This window comes from Rhinopithecus bieti, unplaced genomic scaffold, assembly GCF_001698545.2.
Source record: "Rhinopithecus bieti isolate Rb0 unplaced genomic scaffold, ASM169854v2 scaffold_36869, whole genome shotgun sequence".
NCBI lineage: Eukaryota > Metazoa > Chordata > Mammalia > Primates > Cercopithecidae > Rhinopithecus > Rhinopithecus bieti.
Genome location: NW_016815448.1, coordinates 17575 through 43085, shown reverse-complemented (window position 1 = coordinate 43085; position 25511 = coordinate 17575). Strand labels below are relative to the sequence as shown.

The following is a 25511-nucleotide window of genomic DNA, read 5'->3' as shown; positions in this document are numbered from 1 at the left end:
GGGTAAAGTAGAGGGACTTCAGAGGCCGGCATACCTGAAATTCAGCCTTGGCATTGCCATTTACTCAATGGGAGTCAGCTAGCTGAGTCTCAAGTTTTTCTCCTATAAAATTAGGATTAACTAAAAGAATACATGATTAGTGACTTAAGCAGATAGACAACAAACATTAGTTATGATCTCTGTTTCTTGTCTGTCTCCCTGTGGTTTCACTTCACATATGGAAAGAAGATTGTACAGACTTGGCCAGCCTTCCACTTGTAAGCCCAACTGCTTCTGCAGAAGCCCAGAGAAAGGAGAGGGTCTCACCTGCCCTTTCTAATCCATCTTCATGTTTCCAGCTTCTCACTGCCAGGAAATTATTTACATCTAACTTGGCCTTCACCTTTTCTTCTAACCTGGTTCCCGGAAACATTGCAAACAAAATGTGGAACTCATGCTCTGTATCACAGTCTCTAAGAGAGGACCATTCTTGAGTTACTTCTCAGACTCCCTTTCCCCTGAGAACAAGAAAGAAAAATCCCAGATAAATAGAAAATACTGACATGCACAAACATAAAGAGGAAGGTTCAAAAAAAAAAAAAAAAAAAAAAAGGAAAGAAAAGAAATAAGAGAAGTAATCAGAGAGACAGACAGGGGAGAGATCTCTTCTCTCTAAAAAGGAAAGAAAAATGTTAAAGCAAAAGAAAGAGCTAGAGGGACTGAAATACAGGGAGATCAGGAAAGAGTGTGAAAATATAATAGGTTTATACAGAGAAATACATCTAAAGACACAGTCACCATGAACATCAAACTAGAGACAGAAAAAAAAATGAGGGCACCAAAAGTCAAACATGGAAAAGTGAATGAGAGGCTGATCAGGCCTGCTGGGCATGTGCCTGGTAACATGGACTCAAAACTGAGGAACCAGGTGCCTCCCAAGTTCTAGGAACAAGAGGCTGACCCTCTGGTTTGTCTCCTTATCCCCAGCCATTAGAGACAGGCCTCTGCAAACCAGGCTCAGTGACATTCAAGCCATCTTCCCTTAGCCAGGGCCAACAGGGCAGGTGGGCAGACTGACGTCCTGATGGAAACACGGAGGGGAGCTGCAGAGGAAGAAGTGACTACCCGGAGGAAGTTGGGACCACAGCAAGCTTAGAGAGGGAGAAACAGAGCAGAGAGGGATTAATGGAGTCAAGATTTGTGACAGCTCCCCAGTGCCTGCAGTGTGGAGAGTCCTGGTGTGATCTGAACACGGGCTGTTCCTGAGGAAGCCATGAGTGTTAATTTCCAGGGATGTCCAGAGGCAGGGGCAGCTGTCACGGCAGAAGTGAGTGAATTCACTGACTTTGTCCGTGGTCTTTGGCAGATGCTGGTGAGGACATTGGCTGTGCTGACCTCAGGCTAAGAGGGATCCAAAGGTGCAGAATGAGGTGAGGTTTTGCTGCAAACCAGCTGCTCATTTATGAACAACTCCTTCCTCCACCCTCCTTCCCCATTCCTCTCACTTGTGTGCACACACACACACACAGAGAGAAAGAGAGAGAAAGAGAGAGAGAAGAGGGAGGAGAGAGAGAGAGAGAGAGAGAGAGAGAGAGAGAGAGAGAGAGAGAGAGAGAGAGAAAAGCAGGCATGAGCTTCTAACTGGTTACTGTAACAAGACCAACTGTCTATTCTTGAAGCCTGACCATTCCAACTGTATCCCTGGGGATAGTTTTGAACCGGTCCTTTCCAATGTTCCCTTATGAGGCCCTGTCCATGGCACGTGGCCCAGGAAGGTCTAGAGCAGTTCCAGTTTTCCCCGGGAAATTTCTATTATCATTACCTGCTGACTGGATAGATAAGGGAGCCTACCGTATATCATGATCCTTGTGCCCTCGGCTTCAAATCTGGGAACACTTTAACATTTGTCCACTCATTTTCTAATTTGATTTTGAATTAATTTTCTAGCTAGAGTATGTGCTGACTTAGTGGCCATTTCTTGTGCCCCCAATTAAATATTTGTTATATCAGTATACTATGTTCAACACAACAGCAAATATTGACTGAGCCCCACTCAGTGCCAGGGACCTTATTAAGTACTGCTGATAAAGTGGTAAACAGACAGACAAAAGATCCGTCCAATGGAGCATGTATTTGATGAGTTGCTCCCCTTCTAACCCCCATCCTCTCTACCTCTTCATTATCACAGTTTTCTTCTTCAGATCCGTATACCCTTCTTTCCCCTGACCTACCCACTGTTTTTCCAAAATTCGGCCCAGTACTAAATTATCTACCATTTATATTCTGCATAACCCAAAGAAGTCCCGTTATTCTCTCCCTCCCTCAATTCTCTGCAGTCCTTCCTTTCTACTCTTGAAATACTAGGGGCCATGTGCGGTGGTATACACCTACAACCCCAGCACTCTGGGAGGCCAAGGTGGGAGGATTATTGATATCAGGAGTTTGAGACTAGCCTGGGCAAGATAGCACAATCTTGTCTCTACTAAAAATTAAATTAAAAGAAAAGAAAAGAAAGCTGGGTGTGGTGGCAACTGCCTGCAGTCCCAGCTACGTGGGAGGCTGAGGCAGGGGGATTACTTGAACCTGGGACTTTGAAGCTGCCATGAGCTATGCTCAAGCCACTGCACTCCAGCCGGGGCAACAGAGTGAGACCCTGTTTCAGAAAAAAAAAAAGATAAATACTTGGACTGCTTCAAAACTGAATTTATAAATTTATGAGGCTTGTATCCTGATTAATTCTACATGTTGGTGAGATGGCTTTTTCTTCCCATTCTACAATACAAGAATACCTTCGCCACCATTCCCAATTTGGATCTGACTAAATCTAATCTAATTGGGACATTTTGGTAGCATAATTCAGTTTGTCCATAATAAGACACAAAAGGTAGGCATCAGGAAATTGACCTTTGCAGTACAAGATGTCTGATGATCCTTCATATATCCTCTCAAAAATGCCTGAGAAAAGCAAACTCCTCAAGCACTTTAAAAGCATCTATTTCTATACCACTAATTGGTATGCTAAGTAGGGAGCTTATTGGACTGCTCACTTCCATGAAATCTGTGGTCCACAGCATTTTATTGACAAAATTCCAACTCAACTATGATGTGCAATTCAAATTGTTCCAAATGATACTCTCTTCCTAGAGAGTACTGCATAAAGAAAATTAGTATGTTTTTAATCTGACACTGTAATGTTGATTATCACTATTACAGTGTATTTATTTAGTGTGTTTTGGGTGAAAAAATAATTATACCAAAAAATAGTTGTGCTAAAAGTGGTATAACTCTTGGAGCTATTAGGGTGAAGAACCGTTAGCTTTATGGATATTCCGTGAAGTATGTCTACATGTATTTCCATTTATTTCGATTTTCTCTAATGACATTCAAATAATTGGCCTTTTCTGTCTGGGCTTGGTGGTTCATGCCTATAATTCCAGCACTTTGGGAGGCTGAGGCGGGAGGATCACTTGAGGTCAGGAGTTCAAGACCAGCCTGGCTAACGTGGCAAAATCCTGTCTCTACTAAAAATACAAAATAATAATAATAATAATAATAATAACTGGGCATGTTTGTGCATGCCTGTAATTCCAGCTACTTGGGAGGCTGAGGCAGGTGGATCTCTTGAACCTGGGAGGTGGAGGTTGCAGTGAGCCAGGATCGCACCGCTGCACTCCAGCCTGAGCAACAGAGCAAGGCTCCATCTCAAAAAAAAAAAAACACAAACAATAAAACAAAAACAAAAACAAAAGAATTGCCCTTTTCATTGGAATTATTCTTATGTACTTCATAGTTTTCATAGTATTATTTATTTACTTATTTATTTTTGTTTCCATTTTTATTTTAGATTTATGGTGCATAGGTGCAGGTTTGTTACCTGGGAATTTCGCATGGTGCTGAGGTTTAGGGTATGAGTGATCCCATCACCCAGGTACTGAGCATAGTACCCAGTGGTTTTTTCAACCCTTGCCCCCTTCCTCCATCCCCCATCTAGTAGTCCCCAGTTTCTATTGTTGCCGTCTTTATGTACATAAATACCCAATGTTTAGCTCCCACTTATAAGTAAGCACATGCAGTATTTGGTTTTCTGTTCCTGCATTAATTCACTTAAGATAATGGCCTCCAGCTGTGTCATGTTGCTGCAAAGGACATAACTCTGTTCTCTTTTATAGCTGCATAGTATTCCGTGGTGTATATATACCACATTTTCTTTATCCAGTCCACTGCTGATGGGCATGTAGGTTGATTCTGTGTCTTTGCTATCGTGAATAGTGCTGCAGTGAACACATGAGTGCATGTGTCTTTTTAGTAGAATGATTTATTTTCTTTTGGATATATACCCAGTGATGGGATTGCTTGGTCAAATGGTAGTTCCGTTTTAAGTTCTTTAAAAAATCTCCAAATTGCTTTCCACAGTGGCTGAACTAATTTGCATTCCCACCAACAGTTGTTGAGGTATCTCCACAACCTCAACAGCAACTGTTATTTTCTGACTTTTTAGTAATAGCCATAGTGACTGGTGTGAGATGGTATCCCATTATCATTTTGATTTGCATTTTCTGATGATTAGTGATGTGGAACATTTTAAAATATTTGTTGACTGCTTGTATGTGTTCTTTTAAGAAGTGCCTATTCATGTATTTTGCCTACTTTTTAATGAGGGTTTTTGTTTTTTTGTTTATTGGATTGCTTAAGTACCTTATATATTCTGGATATTAGATGTTTGTTGGATGCATAGTTTGTGAATATTTTCTCCCATTGTGAAGGTTGTCTGTTTATTCTGTTGATAGTTTCTTTTGCTATGCAGAAGCTCTTTAGTTTAATTAGGTCCCACTTGTCAGTTTTTGTTTTTGTTACAATTGCTTTTGAGGAATTAGTCATAAATTCCTTCCCAAGGTCAAGTCTAGGATAGTGTTTCCTAGATTTTCTTCTAGGGCTCTTATAGTTTGAAGTCTTATATTTAAACCTTTAATCTATCTTGAGTTACTTTTTGTGTATGGTAAAAGGTAGGGGTCCAGTTTTACTGTTATGCATATGGCTAGCCAGTTATCCCAGCTTCATATATTGAATAGGTAGTCCTTTCCCCATTGCTTATTTTTGTCGACTTTGTCAAAGATAAGATGGCTTAGGTGTGCAACTTTATTTCTGGGTTCTCTATTTTGTTCCATTGGTCTATGTGTCTGTTTTTGTACCAGTACCATGCTGTTTTGATTACTGTAGCCTTGTAGTTTAGTTGGAAGTTGGGTAGTATGATGCCTGTGGCTTTGTTCTTTTTGCTTAGGATTGCTTTGGCTACTTGGGCTTTTTTTGTTATTGTTGCTCCATATGAATTTTAGAATAGTTTTTTTCTAGTTCTATGAAAAATGACATTGGTAGTTTGATAGGAATAACATTGAATCTATAGATTGCTTTGGCCAGTATGGCCATTTTAATGATATTGATTCTTCCAATCCATGAGGATGGAATGTTTTTCCATTTGTTTGTATCATCCACGATTTCTTTCAGTGGTGTTTTGTAGTTCTTCCTGTAGAGATGTTTCACCTCCTTGGTTAGATGCATTCCTAGGTATTTTATTTTTTTGCAGCTATTGTAAATGGGATTGCATTCTTGATTTGGCTTTCAGCTAGAATGTTATGGTGTGGAGTGGCGTTACTGAGATTTGTGCATTGATTTTGTATCCTGAAACTTTACTGAAGTTGTTTGTCAGTCTAGGAGCCTTTTGGTGAGTCTTTAGGGTTTTCTAGGTATAGAATCGTATCATTTGTGACAAATGATAGTTTGACTTCTTCTTTTTTAATTTGGATACCCTTTATTTCTTTCTCTTGTCTGATTGCTCTGGCTAGCACTTCCAGTTCTGTTGAATAAGAGTGGTGAGAGTGGGCATCCTTGTCTTGTTCCAGTTCTCAAAGGGAATGCTTCCAGCTTTTGCCCGATCAGTACGATGTTGGCTGTCGGTTTGTCATAGATGGCTCTTGTTATTTTGAGATATGTTCCTTTGATGCCTAGTTTATTGAAGGTTTTCTTTTTAATAATAAAGAGATATTGGCTTTTATCAAAAGCTTTTCTGCATCTATTGAGATGATCATATGGTTTTCATTTTTTATATATTTTGCATAGTATTTAAAATGGTATCTTAAAATTACATTTTCTATTTTGTTTGCTGGTAACAGAAATGCAATTAGATTTTTGCATTTTGATTTTGTTTCCAGTAACTTTGTTAAATTCTATTAATTTTAATAATTTTTTCGTGCATCCTTTTAGTTTTTACGAAGACATTCGTATCATCTGTAAATAGAGTTTTGTTCTTCATTTCTAATTCTTATGCCATTTTTTCTTTTCCTGCTTCACTGTACCACCTAAGATCCTTAATATAATCTTAAATAAAAGTAGGGATAATGGTTACCTAGGCTTGTTTATGATCTTATAGATAATGCTTTTAATGTTTCACTACTAAAGATGATGTTTGCTATGGGGTTTTTGTTTAAAATCACTTTAATAGCTTAAGGAAGTTCTTTTCTATTCCTGGTCTGCTGAGACTTTTTTTTAAAAAAAATTACAAACATACATGAATTTTCAATAAAATAGATGGTCTTCCTGCATCTCTTAAGATGATTATGTGATTTTTCTTCATTTTCTGTTCCTGTGGTAATTTACATTAATTCATTTTTTAATGTTAAATCAATCAACTTCAAGGCTGGCACAGTGGCTTCTGCCTGTAATCCCAGCACTTTGGAAGGGTGAAGTGGAAGGATCACTTGAGGACAGGAATTCGAGACCAGCCTGTGCAACATAGCGAGACCCCATCTCTAAAAAAATATTTTTTGAATTAGCCAGGCATGGTGATTCATGCCTGTAGTCCTAGCTACTCAGGAGATTGAGGCAGGAGGACCACTTGAGCCCAAGAGGTTGAGGCTGATTGCACCATTGCACTCCAGCCTGGGTGACAAAGAGAGACCCTGTCCTGTCTCTAAAAAAATTAAATTAAATTAAAAAATAAAAATAAAAAATCAACTTTGAATTAGTGGGATAAACTTTACTTTGGTCATAATATAAGGTATTATCTTTTAAATATATTGTAATATACAATTTGCTAAAATTTTGCTTGGGAATTTTGCAACTATGTACAAGAGTGAAATTATATTTTTTTGGTTGGGGGGGGCAAATTTTAGTATCAAAGTTATATTTGCATCACTAAAAAGGTTGAGGTGCTTCCTCGTTTTCCAGAGTATTCAAAATTAGCATTTTTTTCCTTAACTGTTTGGTAGTATCTGCCCTAAAATCATGTCTGGCTTTTATTTATAGAAATATTTTAAACTATTCATTTAATCTCATGCTTATATGTGTGTTTATATTTTCTATTCTTCAACTTGGAGAATTATATTTTCTATTAACTTTTCATTTATCTACAGTATCAGATTTAATGGCATGAAACTTTCCATAGTATTTTCTTAAAAATATTTAAAACATATGTTAGTTTTCTATTGCAGTGTAACGTTACCACAAATTTAGTGGCTTATAGTAAAATGTACCTTATGGTTTTTTGCTTTATCTTATCATACAATATCTTAAAGTTTATCTTACAATTTTTCTCTACTATTACAAGTGAAAATTATCTCACCATTTCCATGGGTTGGGAGTGTGGATATGAACTAGCTGAGTCTTCTGCTCAGTCTCACTAGGTGGAAATCAAGGAGTCAGCTGGGGTTGCCATTCTCATCTGAGGCATTGGTCTTCTTCCAGGCTCACTGGTTGCTGGCAGAATCATTTCTTTGCAGTTGTATGACTTACTAGCTGTCATCTGGGGATTGGTCTCAGCTCCTAGAGTTCCTGGCCACACAGCCCCCACAGGGCAGTTCACAGCAAGGATGTTTGCTTTCTTCCACGCCAGCAGGAGCATATCACTGTGACTTACAACCCTTCTCTAGTATGTTACAATGGAGTTTTAGACAAGAACATTTTATATTTTGACTCGAGAAAAACACTGTCAACCTGATTGTGTTCCTTTGAAGGTAATCTGCCTTTTTTTTTTTCAGGCACCTCTTAAGTTTTCTCTTTGCCTTTCATTTTCAGAAGTTCTAGTGATGTGTCAAGCTATGGCTTTCTTTTTATAAATAAAATATTTTGGAGATATTTAAGGCCTCTTTACTCTGTGGACTGATGTCTTTTTCAGTTTTGGAAAATTCCAAGCTGTTTTCTCTTCAAATACTGCTTTTGCTCTACCCATTCTTTCTTTCATCTTCTTCATGACATACCTTCCACTTTACCAGTTCTTTTTTTTTTTTTTTTCTTGAGACAGGGTCTTGCTTTGTTGCCCAGGGTGGAGTACAGTGGCATGATCATGGCTCACTGTAGCCTTGACTTCCTGAGCTCAAGCTATCCTCCCATATCAGCCTCCTGAGTAGCTGGGACTACAGGCTTGCACCACCACACCCTGATAATTTTTTGTGTTTTTTGTAGAGACAGGGTTTTGCCATATTGCCTAGGCTGGTCTTGAACTCCTGGGCTCAAGCAATCTTCCCATCTCAGCCTCCCAAAATATCTGGATTACAGGCGTGAGTCACTTACTTTACCAGTTCTTTCATCAGCTACATCAGCTGTTTTCTTTCCTTCTCTTCTTTCTTTCTTTCTTTCTTTCTTTCTTTCTTTCTTTCTTTCTTTCTTTCTTTCTTTCTTTCTTTCTTTTTTTTTCTTTCTTTTCTTTCTTTCTTTCTTTCTCTTTCTTTCTTTTCTTTCTTTTTCTTTCTTTTCTTTCTTTCTCTCTCTTTCTTTCTTCTTTCTTTCTTTCTCTCTTTCTCTCTTTCTCTCTCTCTTTCTTTCTTTCTTTCCTTTCCCTCTTTCTCTCTTTCTCTTTCTCTCTTTCTTTCTTTGACAGAATCTTGCTCTATCGCCCAGGTAGGAGTGCCATGGGATGATCTTGGCTCACCACAACCTCTGCCTCCCGGGTTCAAGCAATTCTCCTGCCTCAGCCTCCCTAGTAGCTGGGTCCGCCACCACTCCCAGCTAATTTTTGTATTTTTAGTAGAGACAAGTTTCACTATGTTGGCCAGGCTGGTCTCGAACTCCTGACCTGAGGTGATCCACCCGCCTTGGCCTCCCAAAGTGCTGAGATTACAGGCATGAGCCACCATGCCTGGCCACATCAGCTATTTCTAATGTGCCTAAATACATAGTGAATGCTCCTGGATCTTGGCCCTAAAATTCTTCACTGCATTTTTAGTTCTTTAATGACTTTATTGCAGATATTTTAAAATGTGTCGAGCTTTTGGTTGTTTTTATTGAGATGGTTGATCCAAATTACCTGGTCTATAAATATCAAAATCAGAAACCCCCCTTATAAATCAGTCTGCAACATCTGCACCCCTTTAATATTGTTTATTTAAGCCTGTTTTTTAAAACGTAAGTCATGCCAGAGGACTGTCAAAGTATTAATTTCTTTGACCTTTATTAGTTTAATCAATCTTTGAATTTTGTTGAATCCATTTATCATGTGCATTTTTTCTTCCTTTCACTTTCCTTGTATAATGTATTTTATTCTGTGATTAAGCTGTTTGCTAATTTTTAAAATTTTAACTTCTTTTAAGAGAAAGTTCTGCCCTAATGACTGCCCTAGCTATATTCCACAAAATTATGTGTAGTTTCATTGTTATTTTGGGGTACACAAATTTTTCTAATTTTTATTATAGTTCTTTTGCTGAAAGCCAAACATGGATATTTACGGGTTTTCCATTTAGAAGACAGAATTTACTTTGTCTGTGTAACCTCAATGAATAAGGCCGAAACCAAAGAGAAGAAATATAGGAGAAAAAATTAACTGATTTTTCTAATTAAAATGCACCAATTATACCTGACTCCAGTTTAGGGAATATACTACAAGCCCAGCAGGGAGAAAGGAAAGAAGATAGAAATCCATTTTTATTTGAATGAATCACTGGGGCCAATTGCACTCCATCTACTCTACGACCAAAAAGAATTTATTCATTTAATAGGTGGGTGCCTGTTATGTTGTAAGTATTGTGGTACGTGGCAGGGATACAAAATGACACATGGAAACTCTTTCCCTTCCCTTATTGGGATTCTCTTACATCCCAAGTCATCCTTATATCAGGAAGATAAGTAAGAATATAGAGAATCCATGACATATGGACATTACTAACAGAAAAGGATATATTTATCAGTAGAAATATTTTAAAGTCTATCATCTCCAAATAGGGAATACACCTTCTTGTGAAGGGTCATAGAACATTTACAAAATACTACTGTTGACATATTAAACTATAAAGAAAACTGAAATGAATTCCAAAAAACTAAAACAGTTCAGACCATATTCACTACACTAAAACTAGACATTAAAATTCTGTTTGTTTCTTAAATTTTCTTAAACACTTCTTAAACTTCTGTTTATTTTCTCTCCTTGAGATGAAAGGAGAGCAGGTGTCAGCTTGTGTATGGGATTTTCCTTAAGAATATTCTTTCATGTTTTTCTTTTCACTGCAAGAAAAGAAATAAATTCATATGGAATATTTTAAATTTAGAATGTGTTGTTTTGATTAAGTAAATTATAGATAACATTTTTCTGGTCAGGCAGCAGTGTCATGCAGTCTGTGCATTGCATAGAGGCTCCTGAAGGGAAGAATAGATGCTGAAATCTGGCCTGCACTCAGCTGACCAAACTGTGTATCTTGGCTAGGGGCTATGTGAGTACAGAAAAAGCGGTGCCTTCGTGTATGTTCATTGCAGCACTATTCACAATAGCCAAGATATGGAATCAACCTAAATGCCCATGAGTGAAAAACTGGATAAAGAAAATGTGGTACGTATACACCATGGAATACTATGCAGCCATAAAAAGGAGCAAGATCACGTCCTTTGTAGGGACATGGATGGAGTTGGAAGCCGTTATCCTCAGCAAACTAATTCAGGAACAGAAAACCAAACACTGCATGTTCTCACTTATATTTGGGAACTGAATGATGAGAACACATAGACACATAGAGGGGAACAACACACACTGGGGCCCATGGGGGCATGGCAGGAGGGAGAGCATCAGGAAGAATAGCTAATGGATGCTGGGCTTAAATACCTAGGTGATGGGATGATCTGTGCAGAAAACCACCATGGCACACCTTTACCTATGTAACAAGCCTGCACATCCTGCACATGTACCCCTGAACTTAAAATAAAAGTTGAAGGAAAAAAAAGTTATGCCTTTTTTCTGATTCTTCCCTGAGTGGGAGTGACTTTTTGTAATTAGCCCAAAGTTTCCATATGTGTTAGAGAAGCCTTGCTGGCTAGGAAGTTCTGGACATGAGAATATTTAAATTTCAGCATTTAAAAGTTTTTGTCTCGTAAGATTGATGAAGTCTTTGAATAATAATAAAAATGCCTATGTTACCCTATGTGGGTTTTAGGAACAAAAAGGCAATAAGGCATTTCCTCGCATGCAATGATACTCAAAAATGTGGCCTACAGACCACCAGGAGCCGCCTCACCTGGGAGCTTGATAGAGATGCAATCTGTTGAGATTCACCCCAAATCTAGGGAATCATGAACTCCAGGGATGGGGCTCAGCAATCAGGGTTTTAACAAACCCTCCATGGTATTCTGGTGCACATTAAATGTTGAAAAAAAAAAAAATGCAGGGGTGGACAAACCATGGCCCTCAGGCCAAATATAGCCCACTGCCAATTTTTATAAAGTTTAACTGTAACACAGCCACACCCACTGATTCATGTATTGTCTGTCTATGGTTGCTTCCCACTACAACAGCAGGGCTAAGTCGTTGCCACAGAGAGCATATGGCTTATAAGTAGGGCGACCAGATTTATCAAATAAAAATATAAGGCACCCAGTTGAATTTGAGTTTGAGATAAACATAAACTTTTTTTTTGTTATGAGTATGTCCCATATGCAATATTAGTAACCCAGCACACGAAATCTATAATACTTACTATCTGGCCTTTCATAGAACAAATTTGCTGACCCTTGTCTACCATAATGACCTTAGAGTGAACTTGCTTCTGACGGAGCATGGAAGGAAGCAATGAAAAAAACTTCACTCTTGGTTGCACATCTGGGATTCTGTACCTGACAGACACCATCCATCCTTCTAGCTGATGCATTGAGTCCTAACTACTCCCTTCCCAAGAAGGTTCAAGCCAGGAGATCAGTCTGCTTGGGATGGAAGTGTATCTGGTGCCAGTTCTTCTTCTGCTTGTAAAACTCAATAGATCAGTTACTTTTCCTATTGTAAGTTTCTAGTGTTAAACATATTCAATTAAGTCTTACCAAGGACATGTTTTAGAAGGATTGTTGAACCAATTCAGAAGTGATTCCATGACAATAATAAAACTGACATGATTATGAAAACAACCCCACCTACTAGAAAACTGAAAAACTAAAAAGCCATTCAGAAATAACTCTTACATTAAACAGGAACTCAAAACAATTGTAAGCAATCTTAAAAAAATCGGATAAAAGTATCATATGTTAATGAATACTGTACACAGATGTTTATTGTAGGAAAACTTAATAGCCTGAAATACTTCTATTACTTAACGAAAATAATAAGGATAAATGAACTTAAATGAAACAAAACAAAATGAAATTGCTGAAGGGATTAGAAGCATATAAACAACATTAACAAAGGGAAGACCAGAAGCAGAAAATTTGTAAAGATCAAAGCAGAAATTGTTGAGTAAGAAAACAGAAAAAGGGTTGTATATTTTCAGTAATTTATCTCCTCTAGGTTTGCTAGTTTATGTGTGTAAAGGTGTTCATACTAGCCTTGAACAATCTTTTTTATTTTTGTGGTGTCGGTTGTAATATTTCCCATTTTGTTTTTAATTGAGCTTATTTGGATCTTCTCTCTTTTCTTGGTTAATTTTGCTAATGGTCCATCAATTTTATTTATATTGTCAAACAGCTATTTGTTTCATTTATCTTTTGTATTTTTTTTGTTTCAATTTCACTTAGTTCTGCTCTGATTTTTGTTATTTCTTTTCTTCTGTTGGGTTTGGATTTGATTTGTTCTTGTTTCTTTAGCTCCTTGAGGTGTGACCTTAGATTATCTATTTGTACTTTTTCAGACTTTTTGATGTAGGCATTTAAGGCTATGAACTTTCCTCTCAGCACAGCCTTTGCTGTATCCCAGAGGTTTTGATAGGTTGTGTCACTATTACCATTCAATTCAAAGAATTTTCAAATTTTTATTTTGATTTCATTGTTGACTCAATGATCATTCCGGAGCAGGTTATTTAATTTCCATGTATTTGCATGGTTTCAAAGGTTCCTTTGGAGTTGATTCCAATTTTTTTCCACTGTGTTCTGAGAGAGTATTTGATATAATTTCAGTTTTCTTAAATTTATTGGGACTTGTTTTGTGACCTATCATATGGTCTGTCTTGGAGAAAGTTCCATGTGCTCATGAATAGAATGTGTTTTCTGTGACTGTTGGGTAGAATGTTCTGTAAATATCTGTTAAGTCCATTTGTTCTAGTGTATAGATTAAATCCACTGCTTCTTTGTTGACTTTCTAGCTTAAATCAAGAAGAATTAGAAACCCTGAACAGACCAATTACAAGCAGCAAGATTGAAATGGTAATACAAAAGTTACCAAGGAAAAAAAAGTCCAGGACCAGACGTATTCACGGCTAAATTCTATCAGACATTCAAAGAATTGGTAACAATCCAATTGACACTATTCCACAAGAAAGAGGAAACAGGGAATCCTACCTAAATAATTCCACGAAGCCACTATCACCCTAGTACTAAAACCAGGAAAGGATGTAACAAAAAAGAAAACTACAGACCAATATCCCTGATGAACATAGATGCAAAAATTCTTAACAAAATATTAGCTAACTGAATCCAACAGCATATCAAAAAGATAATCCAGCATGATCGAGTGGGTTTCATGCCAGGGTTGCAGGGATGGTTTAACATACACAAGTCAATAAATGTGATATGCTACATAAAAAGAATTAAAACAAAATAACATGATCATCTCAATAGATGCAGAAAAAGCATTTGACAAAATCCAGCATCCCTTTATGATTAAAACCTTCAGCAAAATTGGCATACCAGGGACATACCTCAATGTAATAAAAGCCATCTATGACAAATTCACAGCCAACATAATACTGAATGGGGAAAAGTGGAAAGCATTCCCTCTGAGAACTGGAACAAGACAAGGATGCCCACTCTCACCACTTCTATTCAACATAATGTTGGAAGTCCTAGCCAGAGCAATCAGACAAGAGAAGGAAATAAAGGGCATCCAAATTGGTAAAGAGTCAAACTGTCACTGTTTGCTGATGATATGATCATATACCTAGAAAACGCTAAAGACTCATCCAGAAAGCTCCTATAACTTATAAATAAATTCAGCAAAGTTTTAGGATACAAAATTAATGTACACAAATCAGTAGCTCTGCTATACATCTACAGCAACCAAACTGAGAATCAAATCAAGAACTCAACCCCTTTTACAATAGCCGCAAAACAAACAAAAAAACTTAGGAATATACCTAACCAAGGAGGTGAAAGACCTCTACAAGGAAAACTACAAAACACTGCTGAAAGAAATCATAGACACCACAAACAAATGGAACCACATCTTGTGCTCATGGATGGGTAGAATCAATATTGTGAAAATGACCATCCTGCCAAAAGCAATCTACAAATTCAATGAAATTCCCATCAAAATACCACCATCATTCTTCACAGAACTAGAAAAAAAAAATCCTAAAGTTCATATGGAACCAAATAAGAGCCTGAATAGCCAAAGCAAGCCTAAGCAAAAAGAACAAATCTGGAAGCATCACATTACTGATTTCAAACTATACTATAAGGCCATAGTCACCAAAACTGGTATAAAAATAGGCACATCAACCAATGGAACAGAATAGAGAACCCAGAAATAAACCCAAATACATACAGCCAACTGATCGTCTATGAAGCAAACAAAAACATAAAATGGGGAAAGGACACCCTTTTCAACAAATGGTGCTTGGATAATTGGCTAGCCACATGTATGAGAATGAAACTGGATCTCCATCTCTAACCTTATACAAAAATCAACTCAAGATGAACCAAGGACTTAAATCTAAGACCTGAAACTCAGAAGTTCTAGAAGATAACTTTGGAAAAAACACTTCTAGAGATTAGTTTAGGCAAATACTTCATGACCAAGAACCCAAAAGCAAATGCAACAAAAACAAAGATGAATAGCTTAGACTTAACCAAACTAAAGAGCTTCTGCACAGCAAAATGAAGAATCAGAAGAGTAAACAGACAATTCACAGAGTGAGAGAAAATCTTCGCAATCTATACATCTGACAAAGGGCTAATATCCAGAATCTATCAAGAACTCAAACAAATTAGCAAGAAAAAACCAAAGAGTCCCATAAAAAAGTTGGCTTAAAAGAAGATATACAAATGGCCACCAAATATATGAAAAACTGCTCAACATCACTAATGATCAGAAAAATGCAAATCAAAACCACAATGTGATACCTACTCCTGCAAGAATAGCCATAATCAAAAAATAAAAAAAGTATACATGTTGGCATGGATGCTGTGAAAAGGGAACACTTCTACACTGCTGGTGGGAAAGTAAACTAGTACAACCACTATGGAAAACAGCGTGGAGATTCCTTAATGAACTAATAGTAGAACTACCATTTGATCCAGCAATCCCACTATTAGGTATCTACCCAGAGGAAAAGAAGTCATTATACAAAAAAGATACTTGCACACACATGTTTATAGCAGCACAATTCATAATTGCAAGAATATGGAACCAGCCCAAAGGTCCATCATTCAATGAGTGGATGAAGAAGTTGTGATATATATGTGAGATATATATATGTGTGTGTGTGTATATATACACATATATACATCAAATATCTATCTCACATATACATATCTCATATTTCGCACATGTATATCTCACATATATATCTCACTATATATTTATATCATATATAGTTGTATGGGTGTCGTATTTATGTGGTCTCTATCTCTCCCTACCCCCGGCGTAGCTCACGGTCGCCGTATACGTAATACTAGTACGTAGTATACTACTAACGGAATACTACTCAGTCAAAAAAAGTGAATGAATCTAATGCATTCCACAGCAACTCTGGATGGAACTGGAGACTACTATTCTAAGTGAAGTAACTCAGGAATGGAAAACCACACATTGCATGTCCTGAGTCATAAATGGGAGCTAAGCTATGAGGATGCAAAGGCATAAGAATGATACAATGGACTTAGGGTACTCAGGGGAAAGAGTGGGCGGGCGTGAGGTATAAAAGACTACAAATAAGTGTGGTGTATCCTGCTCAGGTGATGAGTGCATCAAAATCTCACAAATCACTACTAAAGAACTTACTCATGTAACCAAATACCACCTCTTCCCCAAAATTAAAAAAAAAAAAAAAAAACGAAGTAGAATAGAATCAATAAATGAATTCAAGAATTGATCGTAGGAAAAAGCCAATAAACACCGGGCGCTGTGGCTCATGCCTGTAATCCCAGCATTTTGGGAGGCCAAGGTGGGCGGATCACCTGAGGTCAGGACTTTTCAGACCAGCTTGACTAGCATGGAGAAACTCCATCTCTACTAAAAATACAAAATTAGCCAGGCGTGGTGACACATGCCTGTAATCCCAGCTTCTCAGGAGGCTGAGGTAGGAGAATTGCTTGAACCTGGGAGGCGGAGTTTGCAATGAGCTGAGATCATGCCATTGCACTCCAGCCTGGGCAACAAGAGCAAAACTCCGTCTCAAAAAAAAAAAAAAAAAAAAGCCAATAAAATAGACAGATTACTGTCTATCTAATAATTAAAATGAAGTGGTAGAAAGAAAGCAAAAATACACAAATTTTATAAGGTGAAATAATCACAGCCACAGAGAAAATAAAAATAATTATGCAACAGTACTTTGTGAGACTCTATGGCAATCACTTTGAAAGCAAGAAGGAAATAGGTAATTTTCTGGGTTAATATGAGTCACTAAAATTCATTGAATAAAAGATAGAAACAAATTAAACAAATATACTGAGTGAAATGAATATAATACAGTAGTTCCAAACCTTAGCTTCACATTGTAGTCACTTGGAGAGCTTTTAAATATCCCCATCCCCAGGATGCATACCAGACCAATTAAAATAACATTGGAGCTAGGCATGGTGGCACATACCTGCAGACTCAGCTACTCAAGAGGCTGAAGGGAAAGGATCACTTGAGCCTGAGAGTTCAAGTCTGCAGTGAGTCATGATTGCACCACTGCACTCCAGCCTGGGCAACAGAACAAGACCCTATCTGTTAAAAAAAAAAAAAAAAAAAATGGAAAGAAACACTCAGGTATTAATATTTGAAGAAAATCTAATTGACAAGTAATAATTATATATTTCTGGAAAACAATGTGATGTTTTCATATGTTAGCAAAATGACTAAATCAAGCTAATTAACGTATCTACCGCATCACATAGGTGACAGTATTTTTATTTATTTATTTGTTTATTTATTTATTTTTACTTTTTTAACTTTTATTTTAAGATCGGGGTACCTGTGCAGGTTTGTGACATTGGTAAACTTGCGTCATGGGGGTTTCTTGTACAGATTATTTCATTACCCAGGTATTAAGTCCAGTACCCATTAGTTATTTTTCCTGATCCTCTTCTTCCTCCCACCCTCTAATAGGCCCCAGTATGTGTTGTTCCCCTCTATGTATCCATGAGTTCTCATATTTAGCTCCCACTTATAAGTAAGAACATGTGATATTTGTTTTTCTGTTCCTGTGTTAGTTTTCTAAGGATGGTGGCTCCTAGCTCCATCCAAGTCCCTGCAAAGGACATGATCTCATTCTTTTTTATGGCTGCATAGTATTCCGTGGTGTATATGTACCATATTTTCTTTATCCAGTCTGTCATTGATGGGCATTTATGTTGATTCCATGTCTTTGCTATTGTGAACAGTGTTGCAGTGAACATACATGTGCATATGTTTTTATGATAGAATGATTTCTATTCCTTTGGGTATACACCCAGTAATGGGATTGCTGGGTCCAATGCTATTTCTGTCTTTAGTTCTTTGAGGAATCACCACACTGTCTTTCACAATAGCATCAGTATTTTTAAAAGCTCCCCAGGTGATTTCAGTGTGCAACCAAGTTTGAGAGCCATTCAAATAGAGGAAGTTAACAAAAGGCTTTGCCTCAAAATAGCTCCAGGCCCTGATAGCTCCATAGGTAAATTTTAAATCTTGTAGCAGTTGGATATTTTCAAGACTAATGAAACTGCAAGGACAGAAAAAATAAAGATCATTGATTACTTTCACAAAGTCATCAAACCATTGAGACTAAAACTTGAAAAAGTATACAAAAGAAAATTATAACTAAGATAATTTATTAATAATGGTGAAATAGACTAAATAAGTTATTAGCAAATGGAATTCAGCACTGCATTCAAAGAATGGTACATCATGACCAAGTTAAATTCATTTGAGGGATTAAAGGTTCTTCTAATAGGGGGAATCCCACTAATACAACTCACTATATTAATATATCAAAGATGAAAAACGTCTAATCAATTATATAGATGTTTAAAAGGCATTTGATAAAATCTGATGTTGATACCCAGTTCTTAAAAATTTTTTAGTAAAATAGGACTAGAAAGATGCTTCCATGTCCTAATTAAAACTAAACTGACATAACTAATCTAAATCAAAATAATTACATACTGTGTGTTAGGTATTGCTTGTTCTATATGTGTTATTAGTAGTAATCCTTTTAAGCTTCACAGTAATCCTATGAGGTGGGAGTTCTTCTTTTATCCTCATTTTACAGATACAAAGAAAGGGTCAGTAACTTGTCCAAGGTCACACAGTAAGTGGTAAAGCTCAAATTTAAACCTCAGGGGTCTGATTCCAGAGGCTGCATTGTCAAGTAACTCTCCACTGCTTTAAGCCTCTGGGCGCCCTGCAAGTACTAGCCAAAGCATTTAGATGAATGAATTAAATGAGTGGTGTGGTGGTTAAGTGTTTAACAAATGGCTCTTGGTGGGGGGCACCTTATTTGTAGCATTTGCCAATTTTCATGGTATAAAACACTCCCACAATGACTTATTTCCAGTTACCAATGAGACATCACTAATCATGGATCTGGGAAGAGATATTAGTTAGGTCACTATTATATGGTTTTCCTACCATACGGATACAATAGACATAAATAATCTTGAGAATATAGATAATAGTAAAATATAGTGACAAAATTAGGAAGTGATGAATTTTAAGTATTTATTACCTTCGTTTTAAAATATTAGTAATGGCTATGTTTAACAGTCAATCAAAACTCTTGAAATTTAACAACTGGCTCTTGAGAGCTGGTACCACCTGGCTCCACTACATCACTTGGAATGAAAATGAACAGCCAAAATTATTATTTGAAGATGACATTTCTCGGAATAGGGTGCACTTCTGCCCCTCTCTTCATGTCTCTGCCTCAGCCTGTACGGAGGCCAGAATTTCTACCTAAACTTTTCGCATAAGGAGGAAATAACAGGTAACAATTCTGACCCTACTGTTCATCTTTGCCCTAGAAATAGTCTTCATATCCCTCAACTTGGGCACTGGTTACATATATTATGGCGTGTACACAAAATGGGACAATTTTGTGGAAATCATGTCTTACCTCATTCTGTTGCTCTGACTGGGAATGATCTCTTTGTTGCAGAATCACTGCAACAGGTGCCAGAGAGGACTCATGGAGCTTGCAGATGAGCTAGCCCAGGCAGGACATCTGATGTTGGGACCCTCTTTGGAAGTGAAGCATACATAATCCCACATGAAATCTCTCAAGCCATTCCAGATGCATGTCTACCCAGATAAAGGTTATTTACCTATTTATAATAATTTATAGTTTGCAAAGCATATTCATATATATGATCCCATCTAACTCATAAAATTATATGAAATATATACTATCTCCATTTTACAGATGGGGAAACTGAGCCTCAAAGTGATAAAGTAACTTCCCCAAAGTCATGTAGCTAGTAAATGAAAGTGATAAGACTCATATCAGGTTCTTCTAAGTTTTTAGAGGACTTCGTCCACTGCGCCAAGATGTTTAGGGCAGAGACACCACAACCTCCTAAGGTAGGTTATGCCATTAATGTTCCACTTGGGTGGGAATACACATACACACACATACACTATAATTCACACTTCCTTATAGTTATACTCCTCACTCTTTGAACTTAATCCATGGTAAAGAATTATTTCTTATGACGCAGTAGAAGGAGCCCCTTTGAGATCTGAAGACACTGATTAACCATTTTAGTGTTTTTCCTCAGGCAAAATATTCATGGTCTCTTTTACCATAACTTGCTGTCCTTATTTCCTCATTAAATCTCACATTTCCACAAAATAAGAAAAGAATCAACTAAAGAAGAAATGGAAGACATGGAGCAAAGTGTAAGAACAACTAAGTAAACATGTACATTTTGCATTTTTAAAAAGTTCAGTGGCTACAATACCACTGGCCAACAGGCTGATCAAATAATCCCCAAAACAAAGAGTTATATGTTATGGAGGGGATTGAATCAGAATATAGAAAAGAGAGATTTGAGAGGTTAAGACAAAACATCCTGGGAAATACCCCTATTAAAATATGGTAATTACTTGTTCTCCATTTCTTTCAAGACAGAATGGGAAATGGAGGTAAATACAGCAAGAGTATTAGTCGGTTAGACAACAGGAATATTTTGCTGATTTTGTTTTGTTGTTGTGTTATTTTTGTTTTTGAGACAGTGTCTTGCTGTGACACCCAGGCTGGAGTGCAATGGCGCAATCTCGGCTTACTGCAACCTCGGCTTCCCGGGTTCAAGCAATTCTCCTGCCTCAGCCTCCCTAGTAGCTGGGACTATAGGTATGCACCACCACACCTGGCTAATTTTTTTTTTTTTTTTTTTTTTTTGTATTTTTAATAGAGACAGGATTTCACCATATTGGCCAGGCTGGTCTCAAACTCCTGACCTCAAGTGATCTGCCTGCCTTGGCCTCCCAAAGTGCTGGGATTACAGGCATGAGCCACCGCGCCTGGCCTTTGCTGATTTTAATGAGGGATTTGAAAGCATCAGAATGACTGAACAAAGGAGCAGTGAAAAATCTTTCCTGGGGTCTTTGGAAAAAAACGGATTCCAGTGTGTCAGATCTTTCAAGGCAAGATGGTCCAAGAGGAACGAATGGACCAGAGCCTTCATGTCCTTCTGTGTTTTCTGCCTTATTTAATGGTATCACGGTACATCCACTCATTTAAGTGGGAGCCTGAATGTCCTCTTCCACTTCTCCCTCACTCATCTCCATAGCCTTTCATGTTCTCATTTAAAACCTCCTTCACCCTTCCCATGCATCCTACAATCCAGTTACTATTTACCACACACAAATTCATCCATTTGTCTTTTTTTTCTATAACCTCATATTAGAAGTGATGATGTATTTGTTCATTCGGTTTTTATTTGGTGCTACTATGTGTTCTCTCCCTGCCTCCGTGTTTTTACACATGCTTTTTCTATGGAATGTCCTTTGACTCTATGGGCACCTGGTGAATTCTTTCTCGTCTTTTGTGATGCAGATCATATGCTACCTTCTCAAGAAAGCCTTCCCCCACAACCTAGCATTTCTCCTTTTCTTTTAGAGAAAACAGCTTTATTTTTTTAGAGGCAATCTCTTTCATCCGCATATTTGCTCTTTGGGCCACAAGTGTCCTGGACAGTTTATACAAGGTCCAAAAAATAATCAGAAGAATTAAATTGGCCTTGTAACAGATGATTCTGGGCAAGAGACCAATACTGAGAGATTTAACAATTTTATCATGAATTAGCTGAGAAATAAATACGAACTATAACAAATAATTTAAAAAACTAGAAATAATATAAAATAATGAAACCACCTTTGCAAAAATTGTAACAGTGAGAAAATTATGACAGTGAAAGAGATTTGACCTAACCCACTCCATCTTGCTGCTTCTTTTTTTTTTTTGAGATTAAGTCTCACTCTGTGGCCCAGGCTGGAGCGCAGTGGCGCGATCTCGGCTCACTGCAAGCTCCGCCTCCCGGGTTCACGCTATTCTCTTGCCTCAGCCTCCCGAGTAGCTGGGACTACAGGTGCCTGCCACCATGCTCGGATAATTTTTTGTATTTTCAATAGAGATGGGGTTTCACCGTGTTAGCCGGGATGGTCTTGATCTGTTGACCTTGTGATCCACCCGCCTTGGCTCTCAGAGTGCTGGGATTACAGACCTGAGCCACTGCGCCTGGCCTCCATCTTGCTTCTAACCTCCAACCTGTGCTCCTTCATTCCTGGGCATAGGCCAAACTAACTTTGGGAAGAACTTAGTTTATAGTTTCAACTTTGAAACAAAGATGGTAACAGCCCCTTCCTAAAACAAACCCTCATCTTGCTTTGTAGGACTAACAAAGTAGCCACAAGTTTAGAAATTATGGTTCAGGAGTTATGCAGGTAGAGGCCACAGATTCCAAACCTCCCCATTTACAACAGGGATAACATCACTATTGTAAAAGCTAAGATTGGTGCTCAGAATATTTTTCAGACCCTGAACTTGATGGATCAGCTGCCATCACGCAGATGGATAAAGTCCCTTATCTGGTATTTATGGTGGCCCCCACCCAGGAAGTGACTCAGCACAAAGAAGACAGCTTCAACTCCCTATGATTTCATCTGCAATGGGACCAATCATCACTCCCCACTCTCTGGCCTCCTATGCACCAAATTATCCTTAAAAAACCCCAGTCTCTTAATTTTCAGTCTCTCCAGTCTCTGAATTTCCAGAAAGAGTTTAATTCATGCAGAGGCAGCTGAACTGATTTGAGTATGAATTAAACTCTTTCTCTACTGCAATTCCTCTGTCTTGATGAATCGGCTTTATCTGGGCAGGGGGCACAATGAATCCGTTGGGCAGTTAAAACAAAACTGAAAATAGGTAAACACTGGATGTGGCAAAATGTAGATCTACAAATTTTCACCTTGGAAAATAGAACTCCATAAAAATAATGCCCCCAAAAGAAAACTCATAGTAGTAGAAGCTGTTATAGCAAAATTTGATTTGAACAAAAGACTGTTAAAACAGAACTGTGTTGATAAGTTACACGTAAATGAATTCATCTGGATCAAAATAATTTTAGTATTTTTACTCATGACATTTTATTCATGTTTATTTATGACAACATAAATAGTATTTTTATTCACATGACAAAATTGGAAATATTTGAAGTGTGCTATGTGGAAAACTGATCAAGGAATTAATTTGGGTTAATGAAATTAATTGTTGAAAGTAATTTCTTATCAACAACTTTTGGTGCTGGTATAATTGTTACAGGCCAGGTTCTGGTCTGTTCTACCTTCAAGCAGTAAATCAATCACTATGATTCAGGTTTTGCAAAAGAGAAAAGATTTATTCGAAAGGGCACCCAGCGAGGAGGAGGTGGGAGAACAGCTCTCAAATCTGCCTCCCCAAAGATAAAGCTTAAGGGTATTTATGGGTTAGGGAAGTGAGATGGTCTAAGGCGTGGGGAAAGGTGGTTGCTAGTGGGGAAAAATGAAGTAACAGGTTCATTCTGCAACAGCCTAGCTGGAGTTTGTGGCATTCCACAGCACTTATGTGCAGAAAATGGCAGCATGAGCATGGACTGAGGATGGAGTTTTTGACCCTCCAATATCAAAAGGCCGCCTCTCCAGCACTTGCGCAGACTCAGTTCAAAGGTCAGTGGTCTCAACCAATTTGAACTGGACGGAAGCGGATCCCGGTTTCTGAAAAACAACGGAAGCAACTGTTACCATGGTGACCTGTGAATGTTACCTATAAAGTAGCAGGTGAAGGTTATGTTTCAGCATTCAGTGGCATGCCCTTCAGCAATTGCAGACTTCAACTTCAAGGAGAGAGGAAAAAATAACAAGAAGCAAGCGACCAAAAGCAAGCAGGACAGGCAGACCTGATCAAACTAACCCCTCAGTTTTATAATTCTAATTTTAATGTTTGTATTCATTAACAGAATCACAGTGCTCCCAGGACCAAAGTGAGAGTAAAAAAAACTACAAAATAGTAATAGCAGGACAAAAACATCTACTGTTGCTCCAGCACAGAGTAAGCTTTTGATTAATGATTTTTGAGAAAGTAAATGAATATTTAAACAGCGTAATGTTTGTTAATCACTTTCTAACTATAAGCCCAGTAACTAAAATCTGCCTGAAATTCACACTTATCAAATTTGCAATATTTAATGCAAGATTAGATTGATTGTTTTAATCCTGTGAAAGTTTTGCGTTACTTTGGATACTTTCCCCTTTCTATTAGTTTTCTTTTGAGCATTTCGAGGAGTTTTAAACTCCAGTTTACCTATGGATACTTCTGCCTTAATTTCAAGCAAACAAGCAAATTATGTACTATTAATCAGGAAACGAGAGTGTTCAGTATAAGTCAATCATACAGAGAAAAAGAGACAACTTTTTCTTCAAAATTAGAGAAATCACTATAATAACATTTAATATTTCTCCATCATTTCATTGATCCTTCTGTTTTCTAAGAAGGAAAAAAGTTTGAGGACAAGGGAAGAGAACTGAGAAACATAAATCCATCTCTTTCCTTTTCTTGGTTTTATAGAAGCAACTAGATGCTTGCTTCACACCACAATACTAAGTACAAGTAGTATAAAAATTTGAATATATAAAAAACTCACTTAAAAAACTGGAAGGAAATATAATTAAATACTGATTTAAAATTTTGAATGAAGGAGAACTTCTGAGGCAAAAGGGATAAGTTATGAGCCCTCTGTCCCACCCCAATGTTTTATTAAGCCTGCAGTGTTTCCTTTGAAGGATGTTGTATGTAATAATCTGGATTCTGGAAAAATTCAGATCTTGCCACAGTGGGCCTATTTTTATCAACAACGAATTGGAATTTAGTGGTGTTCCTCCTGTTTGGACAAGCTGCAAGTTCTTCCCAGTTTCAAGACTCCCTATTGTCTTGTATCAGGCCCACATCAGCCCATTGTATTATCTCTCTGACCACTGTAGGAGTCTGAGCTTGTGGACTTTGTCTACATCATAGAAGAAGTCATGAAAAGAAAGATGATGTATCTGACTAACCTCAAGTGGAAAACTTTGGTATATAAAAATAAGCCACTTCACATATTTTAACAAGTAAAAGAAAATGAGCAAATACAAGAGTCAACCGTATATTAAATTTATGATATCAAGAGTTCATCAAAAACACCAATATCTTAAGGGACAAAAGGATAAGAACTGAATTGATAGAAGAGGAAACACCATCCAAAAGCATTCAAACTCATTAGTAATCAAACAGTAGTTTTAAAACAATTATATATAATTTCTGATCCATTAAATTAAAAAATTAAATTATAACATCAATGCTAATACTCTATTGTTGGCTGGAAAGTAGTTTGGCAATATGTACCAAAAGCTTTCAAAATGTTTATTCCCTTTTTTTTTTTTTTTTTTT

General features: G+C 37.4%; 1 protein-coding gene across 1 annotated transcript in view; it reads right to left on the bottom strand.

Moving 5' to 3' along the window:
- Positions 1-1170: 1170 nt before the first annotated feature.
- The window catches only part of LOC108515943 (actin-85C), a 26121-nt gene continuing 1780 nt past the window's right edge, over positions 1171-25511 (bottom strand). Inside the window, exon 2 of the mRNA XM_017853122.1 lies at positions 1171-1380. Coding sequence (XP_017708611.1) covers positions 1171-1380 — 210 coding nt within the window. The remainder of the gene's footprint in view (positions 1381-25511) is intronic.